This window comes from Aplysia californica, unplaced genomic scaffold (assembly GCF_000002075.1).
Source record: "Aplysia californica isolate F4 #8 unplaced genomic scaffold, AplCal3.0 scaffold00876, whole genome shotgun sequence".
Lineage (NCBI taxonomy): Eukaryota > Metazoa > Mollusca > Gastropoda > Aplysiida > Aplysiidae > Aplysia > Aplysia californica.
The window spans coordinates 85,281-96,963 of record NW_004798146.1 but is presented as its reverse complement, the minus strand read 5'-3'; the positions used below and the strand labels follow the sequence as shown (position 1 = coordinate 96,963).

Below are 11,683 nucleotides of genomic sequence, written 5' to 3'. Positions count from 1 at the left end.
CCCCCCCCTCCTCCCCATCCTCTCATCCTCCACTTCCCCCTTGATTTCTGGCTCCTCCAGCCTCATTACTCTTTTCAACTCTCTCCGCACCCTACACTCTTCATTTTTTTGTGTAAATATAGTTGTCTTCTCTTTTCTTTCTTCCATTTCATTACTCTTGTTCCGTCTTCATCCCCTTACGTCTGTAAACCCCCTTTTTTTGTAGTAGAGAGGCTATGAAAAAGGCAATAAGATCTGATGTGTATCAAGTACTTAATGAAAGAGTGGGGGTTGTTGCGCATCTCTGGCTGAGACATTTCGGTCAATATAGTGTGCCAGTAAATAATGAACAATTGGCAGAATATTTTTTTGTGTAATATGTCCTTACATTTTGTGAGATAATGAGTATAGATAAAAAGAAGACGTTTAAAAATTAATGCTTTTGTTTTAACAAGGACTGAGTTCTGATGTACTGTCGAACCTGCCTTAACGGAAACCTGTCTTAACGGAATCTCCCCGCTCCCCCCTTGATAATTACCTGTATAAAACGAAAACCTGTCCAATGCGGAAACGGAAACAAAAATCGGCTCTCTTCCAAGGGTTTCATCTGTCTAAGACGGAAAATGCTTTACCCGCTCAGCCCTGATTTGAAACAAAACTCGCAAGTTTGGTTCCGTTGGCTCCCTAAACTTAACGCCATGGCCATGCCACTGGGCGAGGAAGGGGAAAAGGGGTGCAATTTGGAGGTAGATGTTACCGTTGGCGCCTTAATTTGGGGCACCAAGATGTTACCCCATCATGTGAGCTCTGAGCGCTGCAGATGATCAGGGTAGTGTAAGTGTGAAATCTCACAACTGTCCATGAGAGTGCTCGAGTAGCGAGCCACTACGGAAACTCTCCTGGGTAGCCAGATGCCAGAGGTGTGAAATTAGATTGACCAATGCCTGCCTCCCTGATCGTACGGCCAACCAACAAAAGAGTTGTTACATGATGGCAGTGAGGGGTGGCATTGGTTGACTGTGCTTGTCACACCGGTAGGTGGGGCTAAGGGTGGAAGCAAAGATGTTCAAACTTTTCTGTTTTTAATAGGTCAAACAGTGGTCCTATGAAAGGCAAGCGCTGGTGGTAATTGGATAAGTAAGACTGACACATGTCATTATCGGACAGGATAGCAATTGAGAGGTGTGAAGTTTTGATCACTGCTTGCCCCCCCATTTCCATCTCCCCCTAAATTCCCTTGTCTAAGATGGAAAATGTCTAAGATGGAATTTTTTTCTGGCTCCCTTGCGATTCCGTCTTTCACAGGTTCGACTGTACTTTTATATTAAACATTTATTGTTCTTATCTCTCCTTTTTTGTGGTTGTTACTCTCTTGAAACACCTCAAATCTTTGGCACTTGTATGACCTAATTGTGTTGCAAATGCCTTAAAACACTAACTTAACAAACAGTCTAGGAAATAAGCTGTCTGTTTTTGCCTCCAGGCACAACAAGATCCTGAGCCACGCTTTGACATGTCGTCCTGTGAACTGCGTGAGGTGAGTCATTGGTTTTGGTGTTCATTTTTAAATGTGATATCTTTATGAATGTAATGTGTATTGAGCATACTTTAGAAAATGGAAATGCGCAGCATGAATGCGATTTATTATTATTAAATGACCCATGCTCTTTGGCTCTTGCCACTTAATCTTTAAAATTTTAATGTGGGCGGTTTTTTACACCAGCGTCAGCATCAAATTTCAAAACGTGTTTATACTATGCAAGGTCTGATTTTCCCTTGATACAGAAATGCCATTGCAGACAATGGACCCTAGTTTGTCTTCACCGATCAATTCCCTGCTGTCATACTGGTGGCGCATGTCTGTACATTTTGAATGTGTGTGATTCTTAGGATACTGAGAGCCCTATATTTCTGTCAGTTGTATGTCAATGCTAAATGGTTGTTTTTGTAATGAATAATTGCTCTGTTTCATCTCTCCCTGGAATGCTGTTGTGCTGTGTACAGGTTCCATCCGGTGTTTATGCAATCTGCAAAGTGCTTCAAAAACAGGTTAGTCATGTTTGTTTTACGATGATGTAACACCCTACTAGACATAAGATAAGTCAGTTTGAAGGCAGAAAACAAGCTCCTGATAATGCCCTAAGTTTTAGTTATGTTCTGACTAAAAATCTTGATATATCTTTAACCTAGAACACTTCCTGTGAAGCTATGAGATCATTCTTGCTGTCTGATTAGCTGTCTTGTTTATAGAACCCATCACTCAAACATTTCAACCTGTTTGCTCCCGACAGCAAGCAAAAACTACCGTTGAAATTTTCCAAGATGGCCTCTCTTTGTCGGGAGAAAAGTGGTTGTCTTAGATGGTTGGACGTCTTGGATAGAGTCATTGTTGTACAGAAAAAAATAAAAAGGCAAGGGGGCAAATGGAAAGTGTTAGTTTGTAATAGTGATTGTCTTGAAAAGGTGGTTGTTACAGCACATTTGACTGTATTTTCACTGCTTACGGTAACACTTCCCCGTACACCATTTAGAAAAGTGTTAGTGGGTGGTTGGCGGGTGCTCTGGTGTGGTTTGCTCCTTCTTTCCTATCAAGCATCTTTTGTCCTGATCTTCCCTCCTTCTTTTTTATGTTTATTGCTTTCTTGTAACACCTCTAATCTTCGTCACTTATATGACCTTATTGTGTTGCAAGTGCCGTAAAACTCTTACTAAAACTAAAGGAAAAGTGACATATGACAGAGTCTTACACTGAGCTGTCGATTTGTTCTTCCTGTGCCCCTGCCCCAATAAGCACCCCCCCCCCCCCAACCGCAGCCTCACTCCCACACCTCCGTGCTCAAATCAGTCATATTGAGATATGTTTGGTATCATGTGAACCGTTTAAGCCACAAGCAGCTGGTTATAGTGTGAGAATGGCTTGCCCTGAGAGAGTGTTGTAATAAAATTAAAATAGATAACTTACATTTTTATTGATCCCAGTATTGATCCCAGGATGGCAATGTGGTTTACAGTACACACATAAATATTATGTCTATATCAAGAATTTGACACCCTGCTTGTAGTATTTACAGACAGATTTACAATGTTTTCTTCTGTATTCCAGGTTCTCTTGCTACATGACAATTGGTTGTCCAGCCTATCTTCAGAGTTGGCAGAGCTCAGCTACCTTCAGGTGATTTTTTTTCTCTTTTCTGTTGATAGCCCAGAGAGAGAAGGAGAGAGGGGGGGGGAGGGGTAGGGAGGGACGGGGGAGAGAGAAAAAGAGAGAGGAAGAGGGGGGAGAGAGAGAGAGAGAGAGAGAGGATAATTGTGTATACATTGTGCCCCCCATGGGCACTTTTTAGGTGATTTTGTTGACAGGCTGTTGTCACCGTGCCTGTCAGGGTAAACTCAAGCTGTGGGACTCCCTCTCAACAGAAAGGTGGAGATACTGTGTGAAATGTCTCACCTCCTCGTGTAGTTAACTCATAATAACATTTACTTTCAAAGTGAAGAGCCCAAATTTTGCACCACAGATGAGAGAAAGAGAGGGCGAGAAAAATGATAGATAAAAAAACAACAAAGGGTTGGAGATTGAGGAGAGGAGGGGAAGAGAGTTGGGGGGGGGGGGTATCTTCTTTTAGCTTTTCTTACTGAAAGCGAAATGGTCCTTGAAGTTGTATTTTTTTTCTTCTTCACAGGTTCTAGATCTGCACAACAATGAGTTCAAAACTTTGCCTGAGGAGATCAGTTGTCTGACCAACCTAAAGGTATCTCTCCGCGACTTCTCACTCTGTTTGTTCACTTCTTTGCCATTGATAATATAAAAAACTTGACCATAATATTATATATGACAAGATAGAACAGTGAATTTGAACTTTAGTGATGTATAATTTTTTCTCAATGTTAAAAATCGGCCAATCGAAGATGCATTGGAAGACCACTTGGAACCTGGAGAAGAGTCACGGAAATTGATGTATGGAAAAGTTGGAAGACAAGGAATAGCATCAAGAGGCTATCCCAGGATAGGGAAATGTGGAAAGTGTTTGTTTTGTGGCCTATACCTTGATCCAGGGTGAGAAAGAGAAAGGGAATGATGGTTAAATCATGATTTTTTAAATTGTTTTTCACATATCTACCAATACAATAAAATATATGATATTAATCATTTAGGAGGGTAGCTTTGTCAACCCTGCCCGTTGGATCAACTTGATGTTACTGGGATACATCCCAGTAGAAAGATGAAAGAACTCTATAAGATCTCCTCCCCTCATGGAAAAAGAGTTCACAAAGCTGTGACAAGGCAAATGAGGCAATTTTTGCTTTCTTGTCTCTTTTCACTGCCAAGTAACGTCATATTTAAATAATTTTTCATCAGTGTGGCGAGTGGAAATTTTCTTTTGTCTGGGCTAGGCCTGAGGAGCGGGAGACCAGCAACAATTCCTCTCCAAAATGTCTTCTTCTTCTTCTTCTTCTTCTTCTTTTTCTTCTTCTCCTTCTTCTTCTTCGCCTTCTCCTCCTCCCCCTCCTCCTCCTTTTTCTTCTTCTGCTGCTGCTGCTGCTGCTGCTTCTTCTTCTTCTTCTTCTTCTGCTTCTGCTTCTTCTTCTTCTTCTGCTTCTGCTTCTGCTTCTCGATCGCATCACACTTGAAGTCCTGTATCTATCATATACTGGACCGTCCTGCTCGCTCAGTTCATCTGTCCACCTTTACTCCAAAATGTCTGTTTTGTACATCTTTTTTCGAGTTGGTTCCCATCATCTGACTGGTTTTACAAGGTGGGGGTTCTTTAACCTTTTACATTGGTAATAGATCCTACGTAGAAAAACCAGTTGGACGATGATGATGGGTCGAAGCCTGCCTCTTAAATGATCCAAATTGTATTGATAGGGGCATAAGAAGATCTGCATTTATCTTTTTTCATAAGACGGTAGTGAAGTATTTGAAAAAAAATGAAAATAATGCGAGGTCTCCGCTTGTTTTCCTGTGCAGGTGCTCAATGTTGCCCACAACAAGCTCAAGTCCCTCCCAGATTCCTTCAGCAAACTCTCGGCACTACAGACCCTTAATTTGAAACGTGAGTAGGAGTTTTTGCTGGCTGGTGTTCATGTCTTTTTATGTAGTTTTATCATGTTTTTAAAAATTTTACAGGTAAGTTAATAGCTCACTATTCAACTTACAGGCTTCTCTGTTTTTGTTTGCATATATGTTTTATCCATTGTAACGTTTTGCTTTTGTGGTCTAGAGCTTATGGTGTTCCCCTCTCTTTCAATAGGTCCCCGGTTTGAAACCTGACGTCGACGGAAAATTTTCTTTAAGAATTTCTCCTTTCACCTCCTTTCCTTCTCGCTAATTGTGTTCTGTTCTCTGCTTTTGTCTCCACTACCCCCCCCCCCCCCCCCCCCTCCTTCCACCCGCCTCCTCTGGACTACTAACTCTTTCTGCAGCCTTTCTAATGCTACCCCTTAGCTCCTTCTTACTGCTGTCTTTCAGCCACATTCCTGGTCTTGCAGTAGGTAAAATATAACACCTAACCTTCTTGGATAAGGGTGAAAAATCTCAGAGGTCATGTGTGCGAATTGCTCATGTTAAAGATCCCTTGGTGGTCCAAAATCGAAAAGAGTAGGCTTCGGCCGCCACACAAGCAAAATTCAAAATTAATTCCTACCGTACTGAAAATGTTCAAAGTGTTCAGTGCGCTCATATGACCTTATGTTGTTGCGAGCGCTGTAAAATACTTACCAAACGTTTTGCATACTTTTAATAGATTTCAGGAATGTCAACGAACATATTTTGCCTTACTGTAGTATTAGTATTGCATTTTACCATTTGATAGTAGATAATTGATGGTTGCTTTGGTGTGGTCTGCGTTTTTTTGTTTTCACTGATTTTTTTCCCCCTGTTCATGTCAAAATATGGCTGTTATCATGCTGACTCAATGTAAACTACCAGGCAGGTGGTTGGCAGGTGTTCTTGTGCGATTTCCTCCTTTCCTATCAAACATCTATTGTCAAAATTTCTCCTCCTTTTTTGTGTGTTTATTACTCTCTTGTAACACCTTTAATCTTGGGCATTTATAAGACCTTATTGTGTTGCAAGTTCTGTAAAACTCTTTGGTAGAACGAAAGTAAACTATGTGTGGACAAATCGGTATCTCTCAACAGACAATCGACTGAAAGAATTCCCTGATCCTGTCTGTGATCTTCGCTTCCTGCGTACCCTGGACATCTCCAGCAATGAGGTGCACTCACTTCCTGTCCAGCTGTGTCACAACCGAGCCTTGGAGACGCTGGTGCTCGACACGGACAAGATGCACTATCCCAAACCTGGTCAGTCGTGGTCATCGTTGTACACACAGGCTGGTGTAAAAATCAGGGCTTGCTTTAAGAATAGAATTGATATAGACCTGTTTCTGAATTTGAAAGGGTGTATATGGGGGGGGGGAGGGGTTGTGGTTGAGGGGTAAGGGATGGTGGTGTGAGGGTTGTGAGAGCGGGAGGACGCATGTGAATGCTTGTCATATTTTTTTGTATTGAGGTCTCCAAGTAAGATGTTCTGTCTTCTGCTGCTTGGTGAAGGGGCCTTGAGTGAATTGAACTTGCGTGTTTGTATTAACTCACTTCATTTGGAACTAAAAGTCTTGTTGGAAGTCTTTTTTATGTAGAGCTGAAGGTCAGCTAAGTCATTATCCATATGATGTCTGCTATGAGGGACAGGTACTTCTCCAGATTTGCTTCCTATCCCCTTGTAGAAGGAGAGAGAGAAAACAGATGAAAAAAAAAGAGAGAATAGAAGGAGAGGGGGAGTGTGTGTGTTATGACAACATTGGTAACAGTAGGATGATTGTGTTGTTTCTAGCCATGTATCGTCCTTATCTCTCCTCCTTTTTATGTAATATATCTAATCTTTTGACACCTGTATGACCTAATTGTCTTGCAAATGCCTTAAAACTCTTTCTAAAATTAAACTCACTTTTCACTTCTTCAGAAGTCTGCTCCAAGACCACAGCGGCTGTCATGATGTTTCTTTGTGGGGGTGAGTCTTGCGATAGTTCTGGACAGTTGGAGGATGTCCTTTGTATTTAATGGGACAAAATGTAGAACTGAAAAAAAGAAGACTTTTTTTTTTTCAACGAACTGAGAGTGACTATTGTGATAGCTGATTTTGACAAGTTTATTTGTTGAAGAATGATAATGTTCAATACCGAAGCTTTACTTTTGTTGCATTTTGGCTTGCCCATTTGAGGACTGGAAATAAATTTTAAGGCTGCTTTTGTCCCAGTCAAATGTTTGAAAATGAATATTTCATGCAGATACACAAGTTTGGAACCCTTAAAAGTACAAAAAAAAGACATTGAAATGATGACAGCATTTGATAAACTGATTGGTTCCCAGCTCTCCATTCCTTCGTAACAAAAAGGGAAAAAAACCCTCAAGTTTTGCTGATCTTAAGCAGTAATGTTTTTATTTACTTATACAAGTTTGGGAACTTCTTGATAATTTGTGATTGCGCACAGAGAAAGGTACCAAAAGTCGCCCCAGACCATTTTGAGCTGCAGGCTGATAATGACAAAAAAATCCAACATTTTTTTATAATGTGCTCAAAAGGGTTTTCATTGATTTGACTTCTAAATGTTTTATTTTGAATTATTTGGAGGGAAGGGTATAATAAAAAAAAAAAAATTAATGAAAACTGCTTTTAAAAGGTGTTAAAAAACTATTGTTGAAGCACGTTTTCTCTTCCCTGCAATTTTTTACCTCTGAATTCCATTCATGATATCGATGTCAACTTAATGCCAAATTGGAAATGAATTTTCCATGAATTAATACATTTTTAAAAATCGTTTTTTAAAAGTTTGTATGTGTTTTCATGTTCGTTAAACTTAAAAGGTCATTTTCTCAAAATTATATTTTTATACCCTACCTTGCAAAATGTGCAATATCTCAAAAACTACTTGTGATATTTTTTTAAAAATTTTAAACCCTGTGTTGAGCATTGCATTTCCTATAAGGTACAACCCTTATCTCAAAATGGTCAAAATCCAATTTTTGGTACCTTTCTTTAGGCACACTTACATTTGATGTATTGTCACTTTTGTGTGACTGCTGTCTGTAATTGTTTTTGTAAACTTAATTGGACATGAATGCAAATTGAAATTTGGGATTTTTAACCTCTTCGCTGCCGCGCCCGAAGAATTTACAAGCCTGAACTGTGTAGCCCTGTGCCTATGGCCCATAGAATTTACGGGACTGTGACAGAGGTTGTTTTGATACCAATTATAAGGGAAGTTACTGCTAAAATCTTGTTATTATTATTGAGGTACCTTCCCTTTATGTTTACCACCATTTCTCCCCCATTTGAAAGCGTCAGATTCAGATTTTAGCTCAAAGAGAAGATTAGATCTAGATCTAACACATCTACCGCGCAAAAATGATTTATTGGCTGTAAAACAGATGGGCTTACATGTATATAGATCTATATCGATTGTACGAGCGTTGAATAAGGTAGGAAAAGTCTCTTGCCACTAACTCTTTACCTACAGACACTCGCACAACATGTATTCCCCTTTTTTTATCTCAGTGTATCATTACTTGAATGTGTGTTGTTTTATGTTTGGTGTTTTTATTTTTGGCATCATGTTACTAACTCCCAACTTTTCTCCATCTATCTCTAGATAAATGAAATCCCCCCAAAATGATATCAATAGAAATATGGTTCAATGTAGAATGCACAAACAGAAATTCATGAGAAAATATTCATAAATAAAAAAGTTATTGGAGGTAGAGTGGGTCACCCCTGAGCGGCCTTTGTTCATGGGATTTCCCATGGCCCAGGGGCCTGTTTACCTGTGGCATTGAAGGGCTTAATAGCCAGTTGAAAGCATATGGAAAGAGGTTTTCTTTATGTGATTCTTCTCTTTTTTTTTTTCTCCTTGTCAATACATAAGCCGTTCTTTGTCAATGATGCTTCACATTTGATCCTTAAGAAATTTGTACCCCCCGGATAAGTGTCTTTAAGCCATTCCCAAAGGGGGGACATTTCTCGTTCAAGTACAGTAGAGTTGTAAATGGACTAATTCATCAATGTCACGCTCATAACTGTGCCTGATCTACAACAGGGTACTGCTGCTTTTTTTTCCCTTATCCTTACTATCGTCATTTTTCCTCTACTTCTTTTGTATGTTTGTCGCACTCTTGTGACCCACTATTTCTGGGGTGCCTTGATAGTCGAAGCAGACTTTGTGCTGTTGAAGCTAAAGAGGGGAGCAGAGTAAGTCTGATTCCCTGTAAGGACTCCTCTGTTGACACCCACCCCTTGGCGCTCATATGACCTTATGCAGTTGCGAGCACCGTAAAACCCTCTACTAATTAAAATAATAAGAAATTTGTTATGTGTATGTGGTCAAAATGTTGATTTGTGGTCTGAAAACGTTTGTCCTGCTGTATTTAGGCTGACTGCACCTTTTCTGCTCTCTTAACTTTTTTGTGTCTGATATGGCCTGCTTGGTAGTTCTCGAGTGTACCGCCGTCATTGTGAGTTACCTTTCCCTGTCCACAGCTGCGGAGGTGGAGTATGAACATCCGTCCAAGTACTGGCTCAAAGTGGAGGCGGCAGAGCAGGGACTCAAAGCTTCCACCAGCGAGGGATACCTCAACGCCTCCCAGATCGAGGCTCAAATGATGGTGAGCGGTCCCCTAGAACATTTACAAAGATCATTTGGGTTCTGAGACATTAAATGTACCCACAGGGTAAAAGATTAAGGGGGAGACCATGTGAAACCTGGAGAAGAGTCACAGGAATTGATGTACAGAAAAGTGGGAAGACATGGAATAACATCGAGAGGCTAGCTCAGGATAGGGAAAAATGGAAAGTGTTTGTTCGTGGCCTATAACCTGATCCAGGGTGAGAAAGGCTTTGATGATATTATATGTAAAAGTATAGTCCGAACTGTCTAAGATGCCCAACCATTTCCGAGGAGAAAAGTGGCTGTATTAGAGAGGTGGCTGTATTAGACAGGTGGCTGTCTTAAACAGTGTCAGTATAAAGTAGAAATTATTCAAGGGATTAAATGGGAAGTGGCCTTTTGTACAGGTGATTGTCTTATACAGGTGATTGTCTTATACAGGTGACCTTTAGAGCAGGTTGGACTGTATTTCAGGGTGTTGTCTTACATTGCTGAAAGAAATTTTTTTATTTTATTTAGTGGTTTGAAATATATTTTTTTGCTGAAGCAAAGAAGTGAAGTGCTGACCTGATCTCTAGTCAATAGTTTAGAATTGTTATACACATATCATTTTTGTCATTTTGTAAGTGTTAGTCCTGTTGAAAACTTAAAATCTCTTTCACAAGTTAGTTTTGAATCTTTTTCCTTCTACTTTGTAGCATCTAAAAAATTTTATTTTATCTATCTGTATTGCAGGAAGGAGTGCATGCTTATCAGAATGTTTTGGTAAGCATACTTACTGTTTTATATATATATTTTTTTAATTTATTTATTTTTTCTCTTAGTTTACTTACTTTTATCCTCCATTTATACCTTTATTGGTGTCATGAAAAAAAAAGTCCTTTTTATTGCCAGCTGGAAAGCTTACGTCAAGGGGATGCTGTGAGATGCCAATGTTTGCCATGCTCCATCTATCCAGGTCTCTCTAGGTTGCCCTCTAGCTTTGTTGCCCTTGAGTCTGTGTAGGGTGATACGTTGGTAGTCTTGTAACATTGTTGAACAGCCTTAAAAAAAAAGGTTTTCAAAGGTGTGAAAAATGAATGTGATGAATGTGCTGACTGACCTGATAAAGAGATACGGGGGGTTGATGTCGCTGTATCTGTTTCTCTATTTGACGTGGTACTTATCCGTAGAAAGAAAGCATTACTTCTTTTTGAGTCACACGACTTATTACTGAATTCATGCAATTTGACTTATTAATATTTTTGGTTAACACACGGTCTACCAGCCACATTTTGTTTAATTCCCCTGGGAATGTGCCATTTCAATGAGTATTTTTTTTAAAATCACTGTGGCATAATTGACAGAGTCACGGGTATAACTCTGATAGCAGCGTGATGAAATAGATTAAACTGAATTCTGAACTCGTAAACCTCTTAGGCTGTGGCAGATGCATGCAGTTGAGACAGAACATTGACCACAGCATATGTGGCATGGGTGCCTTTTTTTTTCTTTCTTCGTTCTACACTCGCTCGTATTGTTTAAGCTTTTTACCTCGCTCTCAAAAGAGCTAAGGTTGATTCGCATTTGTTCTAGTAAGTGTTTTACAGCACTTGCTACACAATGAAGGTCATTTAAGTGCTAAAGATTAGGAGTGTTACAAGAGAGCTACAAACACAAAAAAGAAGGAGGGGAGATAAAGGCAACAGATGTTTGGTAGGAAAGAAGAAGCAAACCACACCAGAGCACCGGCCAAACACCCATATAGTTGAAATTGTCCAAGATGGCCACCCATTGTCTCGAGGAGAACAGTAGAGTGCCTTTATGTTTGTTTGTTTTTTATGTAAGGGAGAAATGGTAATTGGTCATTTGTACAGGTAATTATTGTCTTGCTCAGGTGACTGTTAAAGCAGGTTCGACTATATTTGAGAATTTAGCTTGCTTGCTTTGGTTGACATAAAATTAACAGTGCCCCTAACTGTAGTGTCTTTAGGCCATTCCCAAAGGGGGGACATTTCTCGTTCAAGCACAGTAGAATTGTAAATGGGTTGATTCATCATGTC

General features: G+C 39.9%; 1 protein-coding gene across 1 annotated transcript in view; it reads left to right on the top strand.

Annotated features, from left to right (window-relative positions):
- The window catches only part of LOC101862688 (E3 ubiquitin-protein ligase LRSAM1), a gene marked incomplete in the record, with an annotated part of 42,294 nt that overhangs the window by 15,153 nt on the left and 15,458 nt on the right, over positions 1 to 11,683 (top strand). The window contains 9 exon segments of the mRNA XM_013089112.2: positions 1,463 to 1,516; positions 1,984 to 2,028; positions 3,083 to 3,151; positions 3,660 to 3,728; positions 4,949 to 5,033; positions 6,121 to 6,285; positions 6,944 to 6,991; positions 9,515 to 9,639; positions 10,377 to 10,406. Coding sequence (XP_012944566.1) covers positions 1,463 to 1,516; positions 1,984 to 2,028; positions 3,083 to 3,151; positions 3,660 to 3,728; positions 4,949 to 5,033; positions 6,121 to 6,285; positions 6,944 to 6,991; positions 9,515 to 9,639; positions 10,377 to 10,406 — 690 coding nt within the window.